This window comes from Trichomycterus rosablanca, chromosome 7 (assembly GCF_030014385.1).
Source record: "Trichomycterus rosablanca isolate fTriRos1 chromosome 7, fTriRos1.hap1, whole genome shotgun sequence".
Classification (NCBI taxonomy): domain Eukaryota; kingdom Metazoa; phylum Chordata; class Actinopteri; order Siluriformes; family Trichomycteridae; genus Trichomycterus; species Trichomycterus rosablanca.
In genome coordinates, this window is record NC_085994.1 from 10,408,466 (window position 1) to 10,432,852 (window position 24,387).

General features: G+C 39.5%; 1 protein-coding gene across 2 annotated transcripts in view; it reads left to right on the plus strand.

Moving 5' to 3' along the window:
* cpne5a (copine Va) overlaps positions 1-24,387 on the plus strand; it is a 183,063-nt gene that overhangs the window by 94,618 nt on the left and 64,058 nt on the right. For both annotated transcript variants that reach the window (XM_062998353.1, XM_062998354.1), the window contains 2 exons: positions 11,207-11,310; positions 15,889-15,993. In XM_062998353.1, coding sequence (XP_062854423.1) covers positions 11,207-11,310; positions 15,889-15,993 — 209 coding nt within the window. The remainder of the gene's footprint in view (positions 1-11,206; positions 11,311-15,888; positions 15,994-24,387) is intronic.

A 24,387-nucleotide genomic window follows, 5' to 3' on the forward strand; every position in this document is an offset into this window, starting at 1 on the left:
TCACTTTTTTTTCTTTTGTTTAGAAAAAACAGTCTAATCTGATATGATTCCACACAGAAAAATAGAACTTTCTTAAAATGATTGGAGTTCAATTATGCAATGCTAATTTATTTTGTACTTAAACCTAGCTGTGGTAAGTTACATGTGCAACACTTGCAACCAGTTTAAATGAAGAAAAGTTAACACAATCTTTGTCTGTATGTACCACCATGAACATTGAAAAGAGAGATGAAAAACACATGCGCCCAAAACTCTATCCTTAGAATAAATAATTAATAAAAAATTAAGTAATAGACAGGTTTTTATTCACTTCTTAAAATATATCCCAATGTTCAGAAACCTATCTTTTTAATTGATTGTGAATAGCTGTAATTGATGGGTCATTGTGTGCCACTCATTATACGCAACCTTTGCATCACCAGTCTCTTATTATGAACACAGAGGTCCACATACTTTCTCCAGCATAGATTGTGAATGATTGATTCATGTGTTCGGTAATAAAGTACACTTGTTTGTGTGTAATGTGTAAAGGCAGAATGTGATAAAGATGTAGACTAAGGGCTAAGACCAACTTTTAAATTTTTATGTATGGACAGAGGGACCAGATTATATGGTTAGAGAGATGGTGGCATAACGTAGTGCATATATATAACAACAAATGCAATTTAAATTGTCTAATGCTTGGATTTGTCAATTTCAAGATTTTACCTGCAAAAATTTTTTATATGCATTGGACAAACATCCATATAACAATGGGGTAACCAGATTGGTACTCACCGGAATACTTGGGTGTGCAAATGTATTACATGTGCATTTGTGTGCCTGGGGTGGCACGGTTGCTCAGTGGGTAGCACTGTTGCCTCAGAGCAAGAAGGTCCTGGGTTTGATCCCCAAGTGGGGCCATCCGGGTCCTTTCTGTGTGGAGTTTGCATGTTCTTCCCGTGTCTGCGTGGGTTTCCTCCGGGAGCTCCGGTTTCCTACCACAGTCCAAAGACATGCAAGTGAGGTGAATTGGAGATACAAAATTGTCCATGACTGTTTGACATTAAACTTGTGAACTGATGAATCTTGTGTAACCAGTAACTACCTGTTCTGTCATGAATGTAACCAGTGTAAAACATGACGTTAAAATCCTAATAAATGGCCGCTAGGTGGCGCAGCGGTAAAAACACACGCTGGAACCAGAGCTGGATCTCGAATACATCGTATCGAATCTCAAACCCTGCCGGCTAAGGCTGAGCGGCCACATGAACAACGATTGGCCTGTTGTTCAGATATGGGCGGGACTTAACCGGATGGGGTCTCTCTCTCATGACTGGTGCAATTACGACCTCTGCTGGCTGATTGATGGCGCCTGTACAGAGATGAGAAAAGAGTGCTCTCAGGGTGTGTCTCTCTGTACACAGTGCTGAGATGCACTGCACTCGTCAAAGTTTAGGTGATAAGATGCATATGGCATGCTGCCCACACTTCGTTCTCCTCAATCAGAGCAGGGATCGTCATTGGTGGAGAGGAAGCATGACGCAATCGGGCAATTGGACGCGCTAAAAAGGGAGAAAAAAAGAGGAGAAAATGCATAAAAAAATAAAATAAAATAAAATAAATCCTAATAAATAAATAAAGAATAAACATTTGTGTGCCTGATGCATATTATACATTATGCATAAAATACAGGAGAAGTTCTAAATAAAAAGATGCTAAATTCAATACATTGGATAAATGGGACGCTTAAATACCGGACATTCGATTAACCCAGGGGTTTTCAACCTTCTTAGGCATGCGCCCCCCTTCGTGTGCCAGGCGCGACTTGCACCCCCCTCGCACCACGCCCCCTCCCCTTGATGAAGCACAGCTTCGGCGCAGATGCCAGGCGCGGCTTCCGCCACGCCCCCCTCCCCTTAATGAGGCACGGCTCGAACTCGCATACCAAGCGCGTCTTTCGCCAGGCCCCCTCCCCTTGATGAACCGTGGCTCAATCTCGTGTACCACCGGTTCATAATAATAATAATCTCGTAATGCCACGCCCCCCCAGTCAACCACTCGCGCCCCCCCAAGCCCCTGGATTAACCTATACTTGAAGCATGAGAGATCTGTTCTTTTACAGCATTTTTGGATAAACAAACCATTTAATCACAATGCTAATTATGCCAGCTAAGCTTTAGCACTACCTAAAATCTAAGTAGTACATCAGAAACAGTACCACTGAGAGCTCTGAGCTTTAATTTAGGAGGGGAACCCTAGCAGTATCGCAATTCTGAATTATTTAAGAATTGACTGCTCTCAGGCATTACATAAAGGGCTTTAAGGACGGGCATTAATGAACAATAAGGCTCTGATTTACAGCTCAAATAATAAGGATGAATTAGCAGTGTAACAGATTGGATGTGTTTTATTGGGCATAGTGGAGGTGAACGAACGAAGATGGCTGTTTGATTGTTTACTATACTAACTGCTTTATCCTGGTTATCCTGGTCTACAAAGACGTACACATACACATTTAGAGGCTATTTAGCATCTTTTTAGTGGAGGAAAACTAGATTATCTGAAGTAAACTACAGACAGAAAAAACATGTAACACTTTTAGCAGGCAGTGACTAGAGGAACTGGTCATATGTCCCTGAAACCAATGTTATTATGCAGCATCGAACCTTCCAGACATTATGTGTGCTCAAAAATCTAGTGAGCTCTCTACATAGACAGCATTTTACGTTATCCTACGCGCACTCCCGAGAAGTAGGCTGTTCGAAATCCCAGATGCCTGAACATGCTCACTACTAAGGTATCTTAAAATTTCAATGGTATTTTGACTCAAGAACGAGTGAGCATCCGATGCTGCGAAGGCAATCCCAGCATTCAGTGCGGCACAACTTTTCAGAAAAAAAAAAATATGGCAGACAATGCGAAGCAAGGAGCGGACTTATTTTCAAACGTAAATAAATTCTCATTGATTTTTAATTTGTATAAACGTGTACAAGTATATTTATTTGCAAGTTCGGGTTGTCAGGGACAGTTTAACCGTTTTCGGTACACAGACGGAGATGTGCCCATTGGTTTGAATGGCATGATGCTAACTGTGTTAGCTTAGTAAGCAAAACCCGATGTTATCGCTGTCGTAGTGCGTTTGAATAACTTGCCTTATAAGTCGATGACTTATTAGAATTCTCTCTATTTAGGCAGCTGCCAATGTAGACAGTAAGACAGCAAGGCAGCTCCCTAGCTTTTCGAACACACCCACTGTGTGTAAACATTTCTTTATTAACCATGCGACACAATATGTACTGTTTGTATATGTTCGTGCATGTTATATTATAAAAATACGTTACTTTGTGTGCAAGCAAAACAATCTGTTATACAGTAAGGCATTTGCAAATGTGGAAAAAATATACAACTATTATAGCAAGATGGATAGCCAATGGATTTACTTTTATTATATCCTTTCTGAACCCATAATTATTATAGATGGCAGATTCCCATGTGTGGAAATATTACGCCATCTTTAAATTGTATCCATCAATCATGTCCCATAAAAAACACATTTTTGTGTCTAAGCACGAAAACAGTATTCTGTATTGTCTACTTCCAAACTGAAAATTCATTCATTAATTTTCTTATCCGCTTATCCAATCAGGGTCGCGTGGGGGTAGGAGCTGGAGCCTATCCCAGCTATTTCACCGTTTCTCTCTCTTTATATATACAGTGAGCGAACATTCGGACAGCGGACAGTGTTTTTTTTGGTGTTTTTTTTATATTTTGTAAACTTCTATATTAAAATGGCCAAAAAGAAGCTGCAGAGAAAGCGTTGTTGTGTTGTATAATTACTTCTGCCAGTAGCTGTCACTGTGTATCAGACAGAGGGGACAGTGAGTGAGAGAGAAGTAGGAAGTCCGCTGAGTAAAGTATTCTTTTTTCATGCAATTACACCTACAAAATACAGCACTGTTGAAATAAAGAAGGAAATAATAGAGAAATATGAGAGTTATTGTTGTTTCTGCTAGATACATTTTATAAAAAAAAGAAGGAAATGTATTATGGTGTATAGTACAGCACACGTACTAGACTGAAATGTGATGTGTGTTGTTTATTATTGTTTATTACAGTAATGTCTATTCTATTATTTAAGATTTAAGGGAAATATACTTGTATTTGTAACAAAAAAGATCATTTAAGACATTAGAAAGGTTAGGTAAGGGGAGGCTTGGGAGGTCTGGCACGGATTAATTCTGTTTACATTATTTCTTATGGGAAAAATAGGTTTAACTAACGAACATTTGACTTAAGAACAGCCCTTCGGAACCAATTAAATTCGTAAGTCAAGGGTCTACTGTATTTATTTATTTTTTATTAGAATTTGAACGTCATGTTCAAACTTATAGATTGTGTTTGATGCTTGGATGGCAAAGCGGTCCCTAGCACTCCAACAACCTGGTCATGTCTCTTCATGCATGCTCAATAATCCAGGTACACAAATCATCACAAAAAAGTTGAATCAGTTAATTAATCAGTAATTAATTGGCATTGTAATGTGCATATAGACCTGATCACCGTTTTCATGCAGGGATCTATGCAAATCGTCTGCATATAAGGTTGGGTTATTCACCACCAGCTCAGACTGAAGAGGTCACTTGGATGAGTGACGAAACGTTTCTCTACACCAAACTTGTGTCAAGATGAACTGATTCAACTTTGTAAAACTGGTCATAAGCTCTACTGGAGATCTTCCACGCAACTGGTTAAATCAGTCTTTATGTACCATTGTGCACAGGGATACAGTCATGCTATAACAGGACAGAGTCTATACAAAACTGTTGCCACAATATTCAAAACTTATTTATTTATTTATTTTTACAGTTGATTTTTTACATTAGTAGTAGATAGTACCACATATCTGGATGGCCCTTATGGTGGCTAAATGTAGAGATTTTTTTCAGTAAATAGCTATGCATGAATAGCATTGTGATGGTGATTTAGAACTAACATTTCCAGAAAAGCTGTTATGAACAACACTAATTAGAAATATAAGATTCTACTCTATCCGTTGTGATTTAGGCTTTATCTGCATCATAAGACCATTGATAGCTTTTGTGGGAATAGAAGTCTAAAAAACAAGACACACCATGGCTCTGCAAGTCCCCAAATGCAATACAGATTTTAAAGACATAACAAGATGTTTATAGTAATTTGTTTAATTCAACTGAGCTAAAGAGGAAAAAGAAACCCGTACGATTGTCTCTGACCTAATAAAAATCAGAAAGATGCTCTTTTGTTCGCCCCCCTTTTTTTAGACTGTTCTAGAAAGCAATAGCAATTTCTCCCTGATGTCTCATTAAGTTTACTAGCACACTAGTGTTATGGCATTCAATAAAAAATCTGAAACAGCAGCTGGGTTCTTTTCTAGTGCATCAGGGATCAGTGAGACAGATTTAGTACAACACAAGCATGCTTTTCTGTACCTTTGTTTGCTCCATGTGTGTTTACTAATACACTAGATGGATTTATAATGTAAACACCTGTCATGCCCTTAAAAACTTAAAGATCAGGACCATGGCTGCTCAGTAATAAAGTTAATGGATTAGTAATCAGAAGGTCTTTGATTCAAGCACATCTATCACCAGGTTGCAGCTGTTGGGCTCTTGAGCAAGGTCCCTAACCCTCAATTGCTTTGATTGTACAGGGTGACAACACGTGCCACTAAATGCCAAAAATGGAAGTGTAAACAATGAAGTCACAGATTGTCTGTAACTAGTATTAATATTAACAATACAAGTAATATTAGTGTTAGTAGTATCGTTAGGTGTTGTTTCAGTCATTATTCTTGATTTAAACCTACAAGAATGCAAAAAGTTCTCATCAAAAATGTCAACAAATGTCATACAATTAATATCAGAAACAATTTATCAATCTTCATTAACCTTAAAAACTCTTAAAAAACATGAATATAGATTTTATAATTAAATACATGGCAGGTGAATAGTGTTTCAACTAAACATCAGAACTGTGGCAGCTCAGTGATTAAGTTACTGGACTAGTAATTGGAAGGTCTCTGGTTCAAGCCCCACTATCACCAGGTTGGTACTGTTGGGCTCTTAAACAAGGTCCCTAACACTTAATTGCTTTGATTGTACATGGTGACAACACATGCCACAAAAATGTAAGTGTAAACAATGAAGTCACAGAGTGTCTGTAACTAGTATTAGTATTAGCAATTCGAAGAAGTAATATTAGGGTTAGAAGTAGGGTTAACTGTCACATACAGAGTTTGTTGTTTCAGTCATTATTCCTGATGCAAACCTACAAGAATGCATAAAGTACTCATCAAAAATGTCAACAAATGTCATACAATTAATATCAGAAACAATTTATTCTTTTTTTAATCTTAAAAACCAAATAATAGAAGTAGGGTTAACTGTCACATACAGAGTTTGTTGTTTCAGCCATTATTCCTGATGCAAATCTACAAGAATGCAAGAAAACTTAAGTACTCATCAAAATGCCAACAAATTTAAAAAAAAGCTTTAAGCAATAAACATGCAATAAATTTTTTATTTCTAATAAATGCATACAATTAACATCAGAAACAATTTATCAATCTAAGTAAACATCAGAACTGTGGCAGCTCAGTGATTAGGTTACTGGGCTAGTAAATGGAAGGTCTCTGGTTCAAGCCCCACTATCACCAGGTTGCCACTGTTGGGCTCTTAAACAAGGTCCCTAACCCTCAATTGCTTTGATTGTACATGGTCACAACACATGTTCTCTAAATGCCATAAAAGTACATGTAAACAACATGGCAGAGTGTCTGTGACTAGTATTAATATTAACAGTACAAAGAAGTAATATTCTTGGTATATAGGTTGTGCAATTATGACACATTTATTAGGGTTAGTTGTCACATACAGAGTTTGTTGTTTCAGTCATTATTCCTGATGCAAACCTACAAGAACACAAGAAAACTTTAGTACTCATCAAAATGCCAACAAATAAAAAAAAAAGCTTTAAGCCTAAGTAAACATGCAATAAATTTTTAATTTCTAATAAATGCATACAATTAACATCAGAAACAATTTATCAATCTAAGTAAACATCAGAACTGTGGCAGCTTAGTGATTAGGGTAATAGACTAGTAATCAGAAGGTCTTTGGTTCAAGCCAGGTTGCCATGGTTGGGCCCTTGAGCAAGGCCCTTAACCATCAATTGCTTTGATTGTACATGGTCATAGCACTCGTTCTCTAAATGTTATAAATGTAAGTGTAAACAACATGGCAGAGCGTCTGTGAGAGAGAAATAACATCTTCAAATACAGGTTGTCCAGTAATGATACATCTTGTAGGGTTAGCTGTCACATACAGAGTTTGTTGTTTCAGTCATTATTCCTGATGCAAACATACTTAAGAATGCTTAATACTGATTAAAAAATGCCAACAAATGAAATAAAAAACTAGAAAAAAAACTAAAAGAAAAAAATCTTGAAGCTTGAATAAACAATCAATATATTGCCAATTTCTAATAAAGCATACAAATAATAATAGAAACAATGTATTCTTTTTATTCTATATGACTATACCTATTTTAGATTTAATAAGGCAATGCGTGGCAGGTGAATAGTGTTTAAAAATAAAAGCCGGGTGCCCAGGTGACGCAGCGGGATATTTCGCTAGCACAAAAGCATCAAGATTCTGAACTCCTCGGTTGCCACCGGTCGGATGGGCGGCATCTAGCGGGCATAATTGACAGTGCCTGCAGGGAGGGATGACCGGAATATGTGGACAAGGTCTTCAAACGCTGTGTAAGGACCCTGATTGGCGGATAGAGGTGCCTGTGCAGAATGCATGGGTGGAAAAGGGTTCCGTTAAGGGCTGCACGTGGGTCGGAGGAGGCTTGAGCAGCAATATACCCACCTTGACTGCAAAAAATCAGCGATCCCCAGCAGCAGAAGACAAATTGACTACACTAAATTGGTAGAAAATGGGAGAAGAAAACGCATAAAAAAATAAATAAATAAGAAAATAAAAGCCAAAATGTATTTTGCCTATTTAGTGATATTCTTACAATGATTTCCTGGTCATTCTGGTCGACATATCTTATTTGGTGCAGTTTTTACCCTGGATGCCCTTTATGACACTATTTTTTATCTAGGCTTGGTACTGACATCCAATGGCTAGGCTGTTTGGCAATCAGACATAGACGAAAATGTGTGTGTATATGCCAGACTGGAATAGCACTGTTAAAGGGCTAGCATATTTTACAGCTGTGCCACCTGAGCACTCATACACCCCTCATCTTTAACTAGTTTAAATACATTATATTCCTCCAAATTTGTGGCAACTGTTTGAGGATGATTTTTTCTGTTCCAGCTTGACTGGACCCCCTTTACTCCAAGCAAGGTCCATATAGAAATTTAAATTTAAATGGTTTGGTGTGGAGGGACTCAAGTGTCCTGCACAGAGCACTAATTGAAATACCATTATGTGTTGGTATGAATCAATTGTGAGCCTGACATCAATGTCTGACCACAAAAATGACAGAATGGGCCACAAAAGAGAGACGGGGAAGTCTGCTAACTATTAATTACTGTTGGCCATATAGTGTATGTCATGAACCGCTGAACATGAATATACAGGGCTAGTAACAAGCACAGGCGCAAGCCCAAATGATACTGTGTGGCGGCAACATTGTTAACAGTGTCGTGCCTGTCAGAGGGCTAGTTATCTGGGCTAGCGAAGTGTTCTGTAGTCTCCCATGAAACTGCCATTTAGCACATTCACAGTCTGCTTTATCCCCCCATCGCTAATATTTTCTCTCTATTGCCATCTGTTTTTCTGCTTTCTCATTTATTGCTTTTCCTCTCTCTGTCTATCTCTCCCCTCCTCATTCTACCCTCTGATGCATGTTCTCATCATATACTTTAATGGCATCCTCAATCAATGGAAGGATTTGGCAGTTAAATTGGCTCATAGCATATTCATGGTGCCAATAATGGGGGATAAACGTGCAAATACCCTCTAAATCGTCGTAATCTCTGTAACACTAGCCCTGCTAATGCATCATTACTGCTTTGAAAGGACATTCCAGCATACACAGACATATAATCACACCCACTGCATTAAGACATACGTACACTTCTCAACAAAAATGAAGGGATCACTTAAATCACACATCAGATCTCGATAAGTGAAACATTCAAGCTGAACATTTTACTGATATAAATTGTGTCATTTGTCATCAGCTTATATGACGCCTGAATTCAAAATCACACCAGAAATCATTGTAAAAAAGAAGCTGATCCATTTTGCATAGGAACTTATCTGACTCAGTTGTGTGTATGCCCACCATGTAGCCATGCTTCTAATGAGACAGGGACTGGTGTCCTGGAAGATCTTCTCCCAGACCCTGATCAGGACATCATTGAGCTCCTGGACAGTCTGTGGTTCTGCCAGGTGGCATCAGATGAACTGATACATCCATCCCAGTTCTCAATGGGATTAAGGTCTGGGGAATGCGAGGACCAGTCAATGGCATCAATGCCTTCTGCACAAGAAGGAACCCAGAGCGTACTGCACCAGCGTAAGGTCTGACAACGGCTCTGAGGATTTTATCCCAGTACCTAACAGCAGTCAGGCTGTCATGTGGAGGTTTGTGCAACCCTCCAAGGAGGGATATGCAACCCCTGACCATCACTGACCCACCATCAAATGGTCATGCTGGAACCACTCAGGTGGCTCAGCGGTATAAACACACACTAGTGCGACAGAGTTGGAATTTGGTCGAATACATCATATCGAGTCTCAGCTCTGCCATCCTGCTGGACTGACTGGCCACATGAACAACGATTGGCCTGTTGTTCATATGGGGTGGGGTATTAAACCGGATAGGGACTCCTCGTAACTGATGCACTATGACCTCTGTTGGCTGATTGATGGCGCCTGCACAGAGACGGGGAAAGAGTGTGGATCAGGGTGTGTCTCTCTGTACACAAGGCTGATTCGCATATATGCACTCGCCTAGTGTGGGTGACAAAATGCATACGGTGGGTTAGCTTAGTTCTCCTCAAATCAGAGTGGGGGTCGGCATTAGTGGAGAGGAAGCGTGATGCAATCGGGCAGTTGGACACGCTAAAAATTCGGCAGCAAAAAGGGAGAAAATGCATAAACAATCAAATTAATAAAAAAAAAAAAAAAAAAAAAAAATATATATATATATATATATATATATATATTATATTTATTTATTATATATATTATTTCTTATTTATTATATAAATGCTGGAAAAAATGGACTGTATTGCTATTCATCTTATCTTCATGTAATAAAATTCTATTGTTAATTCCCGAGTGTGTTTCTTGGTTTTGTCCCTCAATTATATTTCTAGACTTAAAAATTGTAATATTATTTTTCTATAATCACTCTGACCTTGCAAACTCTCATACAGTGGATATAAAAAGTCTATTCATCCTTACAACACCAGGTTTTTGTGATGTGAAAAATGAGACCAAGATAAATCATTCCCTGTGGGGAAAGGGGGGAATAAAATAATCTTGACTTGGCAATCTTTGCCCACTCTATCTTGCAAAAGCGCTCTGAATCCGTCAGATTGTAATGACATCTCCTGTGCACAGTCCTCCTCAGGTCAACTCAAAGATTTTTAATTGGATTCAGGTCTTTACTTTAGTTGGGACATTCCAAAACTTTGATTGTCTTCTGGGGTCTGGTGAAGTAAATCTTTTCCATTTACATTTGCAGCAATTAGCAGATACTTTAATCCAAAGCGATTTACAACATGACTGAGTACAATTGAAGTAACTGAGGGTTAGGGGCCTTGTTTAGGAGCGCAGCAGTGGCAACCTGGCGATGTTGGGGTTTGAACCAGCAACTTTCTGATTACTAAAGGGTGTGCTTACTAATGCAGCCACATTATTTTAGTTTTTTAATTTTTATCTCTAGATGATTTCAGTTTTTTAATTTAATTACACATATTATCTGTCACATTAAAGGATTAAAAGTGGAAATAAATCTGAAATGATTCATTTTGGTCTGATTTTTAAAATTGACTGTATTCATGAGAGAAATTCTTATGCTAATACTCTGGTTCAGGAGTTTACTTATTAATCATGTTTAGTCCACACAAGCTCGTTCTTAAGCTAGCACTTTGAGGATGATCCTACAGGATTTGCAGGCTCTCAGAATCTCTTTCTTTCTATTTCTCTCCCAGGACTGTGCCACTATGCAATTCTGTGCCAATAAGTTGGACAAGAAAGACTTCTTTGGTCGGTCGGATCCTTTTATGGTGTTCTACCGGAGTAATGAGGATGGGACGTAAGTTAGTCAGTTCACATGCACCTTCAGTTCTAACATTGCTCATTATTTGAAGTATTTTCTAATGTGTGAAGAAAATAAAAAGAACTAAAAGTACCTTGGAGTGTACAAGGTGTAAAAATACACTAAGAATGTTCCGTATAATATTACATCATGTACTTGCAACTGAAAGTATTCAACCCCCCCTGGCTTTAAAGGTATTATGAGTATAGAATTGACTGAAAATATACAACAAAATTTCAGTAAACAGAAAAAATGCATGCATACAATTGTTACACATTGACTTATTATGAGATTAAATTTAACTTTTAACCCCCAGCTTTAGTACTTGGTGGAACATCCTTTTTCCTAAATATCCAATAAGTGATTTTAAGGAAATTTGTTAACATATTTGTAAGCATTTGGAGTTAACAAACATCTTACATACACTATACTGCCAAAAGTATTCACTCACCCATCCAAACCATTGAATTCAGGTGTTCCAATCACTTCCATGGCCACAGGTGTATAAAACCAAGCACTTAGGCATGCAGACTGCTTCTACAAACATTTGTGAAAGAATGGGTCGCTCTCAGGGGCTCAGTAAATTCCAGCGTGGTACCATGATATGATGCCACCTGTGCAACAAATCAAGTCGTGAAATTTGCTTGCTAGTGGAAGTGGAATCGATTGGAAATGACAGCAACTCAGCCACGAAGTGGTAGGCCACGTAAAATGACGGAGCGGGGTCAGCGGATGCTGAGGCGCATAGTGCGCAGAGGTCGCCAACTTTCTGCAGAGTCAATCGCTACAGTCCTCCAAACTTCATGTGGCCTTCAGATTAGCTCAAGACCAGTGCATAGAGAGCTTCATGGAATGGGTTTCCATGGCCGAGCAGCTGCATCCAAGTCTTACATCACCAAGCACGATGCAAAGCATCGGATGCAGTGGTGTAAAGCACGCCACCACTGGACACCACACCGTCTGGCAATCTGATGGATGAGTCTGGGTTTGGCGGTTGCCAGGAGAACGGTACTTGTATGACTGCATTGTGCCAAGTGTAAGGTTTAGTAGAGGGGGGATTATGGTGTGGGGTTGTTTTTCAGGAGTTGGGCTTGTCCCCTTAGTTCCAGTGAAAGGAACTCTTAATGCTTCAGCATACCAAGAGATTTTGGACAAATTCATGCTCCCAACTTTGTGGGAACAGTTTGGAGATAACCCTTTCCTGTTCCAACATGACTGCGCGTTAGTGCACAAAGCAAGGTCCATAAAGACATGGATCAGCGAGTTTCGTGTCGACGAACTTGACTGGCCTGCACAGAGTCCTGACCTCAACCCGATAAAACACCTTTGGAATGAATTTGAGCGGAGACTGTGAGCCAGGCCTTCTCGTGCAACATCAGTGTCTGACCACAAATCGGTTCTGGAAGAATGGTAAAAAAATCCCATAAACACACTCCTAAATCTTGTGGAAAGCCTTCCCAGAAAAGTTGAAGCTGTTATAGCCGCAAAAGGTGGGCTGACAACATATTAAACCATGTGGATGGGATGTCACTCAAGTTTATATGCGTGTGAAGGCAGACGAGTAAATACTTTTGGCAATATAGTGTATGAATTGTGGAATCTTGATGTTTGCTGGCTTTTGTGCTGCAACTGCTTTCTTTAATTCCTACCAAAGATTTTTATGGGATTTAAATCTGGAAACTGAGAAGTTTACTCCAGGATATTCCAGGAATGATTCCTTAAAGCTTTGGTTGACGTGTGGAAGTGTGCTTGGGATCATTGTTTTCTCAAAAAAGTCCAATTATCACTCCCCCTCATTTACCCTCAAAATACTGTGGCATTTCTGTGAATCCTTCACACCTGTCACACAATCAAGGCTGCCACTTACTGCAGCAGAAAACATTCCCATATCATCACTGACTTCTTTTGGTCATAAGACTCGTCTTTCTTGCACCAGGCAAACCTCTGATTCCGATGGCCAAACAGAACCATGTCACATACACTATACAATTTTATTCTGGCATATTTCAGTCGACCCCCTGTGCTTCTTGGTTAAGAGTTGTAAGTATTGTGCAGTCTGGTTATGAAGACCTTGCATGTAAAATGATCTTCTTGTGGTTGTCTCTGCCACCTTTGTCCCACCCTTCATCAGGTCATCCTGTAGGTCTTTTGCAGTAACACTTGCACCGATTAGAATGGCCCTGATCTGGTTAAAATTATGGGCTTTCTCCCTCAACCAGGCAGGTTTGCTGCTGTACCATAAGCTTCCCAACTCCCACACCCATTTTCCACCGATTTTCCACCGATGCGGATCCGGCTCCGGCTCCGTTCCGGTTCGCGAACTTGATTTTGAACCGGTTCCGCATGTTTCCACCGAAAAAAGAGGTTCCAGACAGCAAACTAGTGTTCTAATCTGGCACCATAGAATACTTGGTTTTTCAGCACGAACTGTGACGTAATCGGTGGGCGTGTCAAAGTGTAGAGGTTTGGGTGCTTTCCCATTAAAAGCTGCTAAACCGCGTTTGCACTGCAATTTCATCTTTTAAAGTTCACCTGATTAAATTTTAAACCAGTTTGCCGCTGATATTCGCTGATATTTTCAAAGAGGTGAACTGTGTGATATGATGTGGTAAAAGTGACCCGGACAGTACGAAAAACACTTAACGTGAAAAATAAAGCTTAACGTGGCTTGTTGTACTTAAACATTGACAGATAAATTTTGGCAGTACAGAGCACTTATAACCAGTAATAACAGAGAGAAATTGAGTGTTTCTGTATCGTACTTTTAGTACATTAAGCCACGTTACACTTTTTTACGTAAAGCTTTTTCGACTCTCCGATTCAGAACGCCGAGCTGCATCAACACCACACGTGAAGTTAATACGGCTAAACACAGATACATGTGGAGCTTTTAGAGTGGATTTGATGGTTATTTAACACAAATGGATGTTCGTGTCGAGGAACTTTAGTCATGTTTTATCGCTGAGCAAATCGGCTATTTGCGCTGAGGGTCGCAAACCGCTTCTCACATCATTGAACTAAAGAAAACAACAACTGCAACAAACACGTCTACGTCTTCTTATCACCAATAGTTGAGCGATGCTTTTTGCATAAAAACAAACATCTGTAACAGCAGCACAAATGCTCGCACATAATCTACACGCCACACTCCGCCATCACATCACTACTCTTTACTTTCATTGTGTAGCGCCCATCCTCAATGATGCGGGCTTAGTTCCCAAAAACTTGTGGAAACACGGGTCGGTTCTCTAAGAAACACCAAGGTTCAAAGAAATTCGAACTGAACCGGTTCAAGAACCAGAGCTCTTTTGGTGGAAAAGTGCTACCAGTCTTGTCTTTATGAATGTTTAAGGTACACTCTTTTGGTGCAATGAAATGACCTCCTCTCTTACCCTGAACACATCTCTGGGTTGTTACTAAGACTAGCAGTAAGTTTTAAGATCAGCAACATTATGTAGATTTTGAATTATTGTGACATTGCAGCATTAGCAAAATATTTTGCTACATTACGATACTTTGTGCATTTGTTGAATTACTTTACCAATAAATACTGAATTTAAAGCAAGAAAAGATTAGTGTTATAAATCCTTATTTTCTTGGAGAGGTTGAATATTTCTGTTCTGAAACTGTATGATTGGGTAATTAATACTAATTAATAATATAAAAAATAATAATATGTTATGTTTATATAGCGCCTTTCACAATCCCAAGGACGCTTATTTAATTACTTATTTAATACACTACATAGCCAAAATATGCTGGTTTAACCTTAATCCAAAACCACATGAAGCTGGTTTACCATTTGTTACTACCGCAACCTTATTTAAATGGATGTAGGTATTTACTTCAATAGCCTCATGAGATCCAAAATGTTTAGCGGACATTATCATGCAGTACCAGGAAAGGGTCTTGAAACAATCTTACATATATATATATTGCACTTACAATCTTAATAAGCTCTTCCCTTACTAAGAAATCATCCTAGACCATTATTCACCCCTTCAAAACAGTTTACACATGTAGTGTTTTCCTTGCATCCACCAAACCCAGATTTACCAGGGCAGATTATTTGGTATGCTTCCTTAGTCCTCAGAACATGTTTCCATTGCCCTAGAGTACAATAGCAGTGTGCTCTGCATCACACCAGCCAGCACTTGGAATTGATTAAAGTGATCATAGGGTGTTTGGTGGTTTAGCCATGGAAATCTAGTCTCATAATTTCTGACTCTTTAATACTGATGGAAACTCAATCAACGAAGCTCCTGGTGAATTGGTTTGTGCCAAGGTTGCTTCCAAAAGCAGTTTGGATCCTAATAGCAAGTGCTGCTGCCAAGGACATACAATTTGAAGAACTGGGCTCTTTAATATGACAATTCTACTGCCAGGGGCTTTTTATAAATATTTTATGCCAGTATACTTAATTAACTGCTTGTGTTTGTAATTCATGTGGCTTAAATAGTAAAACCCACTAATTAGAAGTGGTGTCCACAAACATTTGGCTGTGTAGTGTCTTGTTCTGGTTTGCTGTAGACTGGTAATTGGGAGGTTTACTGAGGTTTACTTTTTTGTGATCAGGTTTACAATTTGCCACAAGACTGAGGTGATAAAGAACACGCTGAATCCTGTGTGGAAACCTTTCAGCATCCCTGTTCGAGCCCTGTGCAACGGAGACTACGAAAGGTAAGAGCACGCCCGTCGCCTTTCAATAATAGGATTACTTCCCACCAGCAATAGCTCAATGTGTATAATTGCTGAAGAGCAATCATGCACAAACGCTTCTGCTGAAAGAAGGAATGATTTGTGAGTGTTATTATATCCATGAGTGGAAAGGGGACGTGTGATGAGGCTACCGGATGAGAGGAGTTGGCTTCTGTGGATTGATTGTCACAGATCGCAATCATGCTGCTGATAAACCTCAGACTGACTGCACGAGCTGCATCTGTAACAATATCAAAGAAATTGATAAAGAGTCTGAATTGCAAGAAAAAAATGTGTTTTATGTTTAAATGTAGCAAAAAATTATCTGATACCTGTCTTTAACCACAGTGTTTTCGAGTTTCTTCCTGACTCCTGGCTTTCTTGCTTATTGTTAATCTCTAATGTATAAAATGTACTCCCTTAAAGCACAACATTTATTTATTTAACACAGTCAAACAAGCTTTATATTGTAGCAAACTCTTTTTACTGCAAGCCTCTGGTTCACCTTGTTAAGCAGGAGTAGGACCTCTGTTTGGAGCAACAACCTTTGAGCCCATAACAATGAAAATCTCTCTTGACTAGGATCACATCTGGGATCACATCACTTTGTTTCTAGGATCACGTCTGGGATCACATCACTTTACTTCTAGGATCACATCTGGGATCACATCACTTTACTTCTAGGATCACATCTGGGAACACTTTACATCTAGGATCACATCTGGGATCACATCACTTTACTTCTAGGATCACATCTGGGATCACATCACTACCTCTAGTATCGCATCTAGGATCACTTCAGTTCTAGGATCACATCTGGGATCACATCACTTTACTTCTAAGATCACATCTGGGATCACATCACTTTACTTCTAGGATCACATCTGGGATCACATCACTACTTCTAGGATCACATCTGGGATCACATCACTTCACTTCTAGGATCACATCTGGGATCACATCACTTTACTTCTAGGATCACATCTTGGATCACATCACTACCTCTAGTATCGCATCTAGGATCACTTCAGTTCTAGGATCACATCTGGGATCACATCACTTTACTTCTAGGATCACGTCTGGGATCACATCACTTTACTTCTAGGATCACATCTGGGATCACATCACTTTACTTCTAGGATCACATCTGGGATCACATCACTTTACTTCTAGGATCACATCTGGGATCACATCACTACTTCTAGGATCACATCTGGGATCACATCACTTTACTTCTAGGATCAAATCTGGGATCACATCACTACTTCTAGGATCACATCTGGGATCACATCACTTTACTTCTAGGATCACATCTGGGATCACATCACTTTACTTCTAGGATCACATCTGGGAACACTTTACTTCTAGGATCACATCTGGGATCACATCACTTTACTTCTAGGATCACATCTGGGATCACATCACTTTACTTCTAGGATCACATCTGGGAACACTTTACTTCTAGGATCACATCTGGGATCACATCACTTTACTTCTAGGATCACATCTGGGATCACATCACTTTACTTCTAGGATCACATCTGGTATCACATCACTACTTCTAGGATCACATCTGGGATCACATCACTTTACTTCTAGGATCACATCTGGGAACACTTTACTTTTAGGATCACATCTGGGATCACATCACTACTTCTAGGATCACATCTGGGAACACTTTACTTCTAGGATCACATCTGGGAACACTACTTCTAGGATCACATCTGGGATCACATCACTTTACTTCTAGGATCACATCTGGGATCACATCACTTTACTTCTAGGATCACATCTGGGATCACCTTACTTATAGATTTATATCTGGGATCACATCACTTTACTTCTAGGATCACATCTGGGATCACGCCACTTTACTTCTAGGATCACATATGGGATCATATTACTTTACTTCTAGGATCACATCTGGGATCACACCACTACTTCTAGGATCACGTCTGGGATCACATCACTTTACTTCTAAGATCACGTCTGGGATCACATCACTTTACTTCTAGGATCACATCTGGGATCACATCACTTTACTTCTAGGATCACGTCTGGGATCACATTACTTTACTTCTAGGATCACATCTGGGATCACATCACTTTACTTCTAAGATCACGTCTGGGATCACATCACTTTACTTCTAAGATCACGTCTGGGATCACATCACTTTACTTCTAGGATCACATCTGGGATCACATCACTTTACTTCTAGGATCACGTCTGGGATCACATTACTTTACTTCTAGGATCACATCTGGGATCACATCACTTTACTTCTAGGATCACGTCTGGGATCACATCACTTAACTTCTAGGATCACGTCTGGGATCACATCACTTTACTTCTAAGATCACGTCTGGGATCACATCACTTTACTTCTAGGATCACATCTGGGATCACATCACTTTACTTCTAGGATCACGTCTGGGATCACATTACTTTACTTCTAGGATCACATCTGGGATCACATCACTTTACTTCTAGGATCACGTCTGGGATCACATCACTTTACTTCTAAGATCACGTCTGGGATCACATCACTTTACTTCTAGGATCACATCTGGGATCACATCACTTTACTTCTAGGATCACGTCTGGGATCACATTACTTTACTTCTAGGATCACATCTGGGATCACATCACTTTACTTCTAGGATCACGTCTGGGATCACATCACTTAACTTCTAGGATCACATCTGGGATCACATCACTTTACTTCTAGGATCACGTCTGGGATCACATCACTTAACTTCTAGGATCACATCTGATCTGACCAATCAAACAAACTCAGTCAGGTAATGTGGGACACTTTTGGTAGATTACCAAGAAAACCACCTAACATTTTAAGGACTATCCACAAAGTTGAATCAGTTCATCTGGACACAAGTTTGTTGTAGAGATACATTTCGTCACTTAATCTGAATGACTTCTTCAGTCTGGTTAAACATCTCTTCATCGCCAGATGAACTGATTCAACTTTGTGGATTTGTGTACCTGGATTATTGAGCATGCATCAACAGATTTTAAGGACTACATCAAGTGTTACTTTTAGATTTTCTTGTGAATCTCTGCAGTATTTCTAGACAGAAAATGAATGCAGAACTAGAAACTTTGAACCCTCAACACACCAAGAAGCCATATCATTGTCATGTTCAGGTAATATGGGGCAGCTGTTAAAAAGGACACCAAACAAATGAGCTTAATTGAAAAACAACAGTGTGTCTTTTTTAATCTGTTAAATGCATTCAACAGTTTATTCATTAAACCATTAATATAGTCTAGTGGGAGGCTTTAACTCTACCCACTATACACTATGATAAACAGTATATGTAAAATTATAATTTATAGTCTTCTGCTCATCAGTTATTCACTGTCTTGTTTAAACTGTTGGTTCACTGTTATGGATTGAGTTTGATTGACACATCAGCGGGCTGTCACTTTATCCTACGAGCCAAATCTGATGTGACTTCCAGTGAGATCCTGCCACAGAGGTCGAGTCTGTCAATCACTCCAACTCCTCAAGTATTCAGTACGCAGTGTAGGGTTTGCTGGCTGCGGGGTTACTTTATGCGCCACTGTGTTCTTCCTCTAGCTACCTATTTATGTGGCATGCCCTGTTTCAGAAAAATCTGATATATTTTTGGTGGATTTTACATTCATCAAACTGACAGATTACATTCGAACCTTGAGGCTGATCTGCTTATGTATCAGCACAGCTTGGTAATGGGAACCTGGAAGTAATCTTGGTTTGAATATATTACAACTGCGACTGCTAGCTGCCAGTGTTACTATTTTTTATTCAATTGTTGATTAAAAAAACTCTCTCCGTCACATCGAGGGGAAAATTAGAGCAGCGAGGATGTGCATGTTAAGAAAGGCATGCAGAAGCACCACAGGTTTTTAATAAATTCACCTTTGGGTGAGCTAACATAATCCTATGCTTAAGAAATTTGAAAAATCCAACCTTTAATCAAATTACATTTATTTAGAGAAAAAAGCCTTCATGAATAAATAATTACTTCTACCTAAACCACAGGTACAATTATTGGTAAGCCTAGGAATATTTCCCATTTTACTGAGGTGTCCTTTTTATTTATATACCTATGTACAGAGAAACCATGATATATACACTGATCAGCCATAACATTAAAACCACCTCCTTGTTTCTACACTCACTGTCCATTTTATCAGCTCCACTTAATAATAAGAAATAAGATAAGATCCTTTATTTGTCATATATACAGTACATATACAGGTGTACAGTACAATGAAATTCTTTCTTCGCATATCCCAGCTTGTTTTGAAGCTGGGGTCAGAGTGCAGGGTCAGCCATCGTACGGCGCCCCTGGAGCACAGAGGGTTAAGGGCCTTGCTCAAGGACCCAGCAGTGGCTGCATAGCAGAGCCTGGATTTGAACCGCCAATCTTCCGGTTGATAGCCCAAAGCTCTACCCACTAGGCTACCACTGTCCACTTACCATATAGGAGCACTTTGTAGTTCTACAATTACTGACTGTAGTCCATCGATTTCTCTGCATGCTTTGTTAGCCCCCTTTCATGCTGGATCAGCCGTAGAACAGCAGCCATTACCTTACAGATATAGCTGCCCAGATGTGGCTTAATCAGGTACTAATCAAGAGCATTGATTTCTTATGAATGTCTGATTCAAATATACTGTGGGTTAGATAGTATTCAGATCCATACGTTTTTGAGTCAGGTAAAGGTCAGTGTTTTTTATTTTTATTTATTTTCCTCAGTTCTTTACCTATCATTCAGTAAACGTAAAGTGGGCTGTCATGTGCCTTTTACTCAACACTTTAGCCACTCAGACATAAAGCCCTGATTTTTTATTTCTGCAGAGATGGTTGCCGGTCCAATAGGTTTAATTAATTGGACTTTTTAAACTCATTCAGAGTGATTGACCTCCCTGACCAAGGCCCTATTTAATCAGAAGTCATGTTTGGCCAGACGGCTGTACCAAGCTTCTTCTGTTTCAAATTCAGGCCACTATTGTTCTTGGAACTCTCAAAGCCTTAAATATTTATATATAAGGCCACTATGATCCTGGGAACTCTCCCAGAATGTTGTTTTGTGTCTTTGGCCTGATCTAATCTTTGCCACAGATTTATTGTAAAGATGCACAGACAGTTCTTTGGACTTCATGACTTGGTTTTTTGTTCTGACAATGCTGTGTAAATGAAATAGATATAGACTCAGGTCTGTGCCATTCCAAACTTTTTGAAATTGCAACAGGTAGACTCCAATACAGAACTCAAGACACTTCTCAGGGATAATTAAAACAGGATGTACCTGACTATGATTGGGAGTGCCACTTGTAAATACAATTTCAGTTTTTATTTTTTTAATTTGTTTAAAATGATGGGTGATTAAGCATAGATGGGGGGGGGGGGGGGGGGGGGATCAAATCCAAGAAACAAAGTATGCAACGAGACAAGGGAAACCATTGTACACCGATCAGCCATAACATTAAAACCACCTCCTCGTTTCTACACTCACTGTCCATTTTATCAGCTCCACTTACCATATAGAAGCACTTTGTATTTCTACAATTACTGACTGTAGTCCATCTGTTTCTCTGCATGCTTTGTTAGCCCCCGTTCATGCTGTTCTTCAATGGTCAGGACTCTCCCAGGACCACTACAGAGCAGGTATTATTTGGGTGGTGGATGATTCTCAGCACTGCAGTGACAATGACATGGTGGTGGTGTGTTAGTGTGTGTTGTGCTGGTATGAGTGGAAAAGACACAGCAGCGCTGCTGGAGTTTTTAAACACTTCACTGTCACTGCTGGACTGAGAATAGTCCACCAACCAAAAACATCCAGCCAACAACTCTCTGTGGGCAGCTTCCTGTGACCACTGATGAAGGTCTAGAAGATGACCAACTCTAACATTATGACCACCTTCCTAATATTGTGTTGGTCCTCCTTTTGCTGCCCTATATGCAACAAACTGTGATGCACTGTGTATTCTGACAGCTTTCTATCAGAACCAGACCCAGCTTTAACTTCTTCAGCAATTTGAGCTACAGTAGCTCATCTGTTGGATCAAACCACACGGGCCAGCCTTCACTCCCCACGTGCATCAATGAGCCTTGACCCTGTCTCCGGTTTACCACTGTTCCTTCCTTGAACCACTTTTGATAAATCCTTACGCTTGCTCATTTTTCCTGTTTCTAACACATCAACTTTGATGAAAAAATTTTCACTTGCTGCCTAATATATCCCACCCTTTAACAGATGCCGTGATGAAGAGATAATGAGTGTTATTCACTTCACCTGTCTGTAGTCATAATTTTATGCCTGGTCTGCGTTTGTATATATGACAAATAATAGGACATAAATAAATAAAGCCATTCTATTCTATAACAGATTACTCAGACTTTGACTGCACCTAAATCTAACAGCCAAATTAGGTAAAAGTTTTTGTTATTTGCAACACACACTAAAGATGGGTTTTTCAGATAAAGAGAATTTCTAGACATAAAAGAACATTCTGATCAATTTAATGATTTCAGGTTGTTTTCCTCCCAAGTCTCATGAAACCTTGTTAGGATTTGTGGCCTCATAAACTCTTTAAAGTACCAGGGTATTTTGTAAAAGGAATCTTCTAGCTGAACAAATGGGTTGTAATTGAATCTTTCATCAGAACAATGCTCCTATTTCTTGCTCTGCATTCTCTATTATTAACAATATTTTTATTGCCAGTGATTGTTAAACTCGTATTGAATTTCTTTAAATGAATTTACTGCAGTAAATGTTAGATTTTAGATTTCTCTCAGTGTGAGATTAAGATAACTAACTGCAAATATATTTGTTCATATTTTTTAACCCATCTTTACCAGGGGTGCCTGTAATTTGGATGCTGACTGCAAATTTCTACAACCCCAAATCAGAAAAAGTTGAGACAGTATGGAATTGTTTTTTTGTTTATAAGGATTTTAACATCATGTTTTACACTTTGGTTACATTCATGACAGGAACGATAGTCACTCATTACACAAGGTTCATCAATTCACAAGTTTAATGTCAAACACAGTCTTGGACAATTTAGTGTCTCCAATTCAGCCGACTGCATGTCTTTGGACTGTGGGAGGAAACCGGAGCACCCGGAGGAAACCCACGCAGACACGGGGAGAACATGCAAACTCCACACAGAAAGGACCCGGACCGCCCCACCTGGGGATCGAACCCAGGACCTACCCACTAAGCCACTGTACCGCCGGGACAGTATAGTAAAGGCAAATTAAATACAATTGCAGTGTTCCAGATTGCAGACAGTTTGAACCTGAGATATTTCATGTTTTGTCTGGCCCACTTCATTTCATTTATTAATAAACATCCATTCCTGCATTTCAGGCCTGCAACACATTCCAAAAAAAGTTTGGACGTGGGCAATTTAAAGAAACTAAATAATGATGTGATTCGAAACAGTTTATGTCAACAGGTGATTGTAATCATGGTTTGTTACAAAAGCAGCATCCAGGAAAGGCTGAGTCTTTGATGAACAAAGATGATCAGAGGATCTCCAGTTTGTCAACAAATGTGTGAGAAAATGATTAAAATGTTTAAAAACAATGAACCTCAAAGAAAGGTTCATATTTCTCTCTCTACAGTGCATAATATCATTAAACCATTCAAGGAATCTGGAGGAATTTCAGTGCACAAGCTTAAGCTGAACGCCTGTGATCTTCGATCCCTCAGACGGCACTGCATCAAGAACCGCCACTCAACAACAGCTGATATAACCACATGGATGAGGGATTACTTTGGCAAACCTTTATCTAGCACTACAATACAGAGTTACATGCACAAATGCCACTTAAAACTTTACTGTGCAAAATGAAACCTTATGTTAACAATGTCCAGAAGCAGCGTCGACATCTCTGTGCTCTGAGGCATCTAGGATGGACCATCACACAGTGGAAATGTGTATTGGAAAAAATGGACGCCGTGTGCCAAAAACAAAAAGGACCATCCAGAGTGTTATCAGCAACAAGTCCAAAAGCCAGGGTCTGTCATGGTATGGGGGTGTGTCAGTGCCCTTGGAAAAGGTCATTTACACTTCTGTGATGCAGCATTAATGCAGAAAAGTACATTGAGATCCTAGAGCAACATGTGCTGCCTTCAAGACGTCGTCTTTTCCAGGAACGTCCATGCATTTTTCAACAAGACAATGCAAAACCACATGCTGCACACATTACAAAGGCATGGCTGTGAAAGAAGAGGGTACGGGTACTGGACTGGCCTGCCTGCAGTCCTGACCTGTCCCCAACAGAGAATGTGTGGAGAATTTTGAAATGAAAAATGCGACAACGACGACCCCGTACTGTTGCACATCTTAAGATGTGT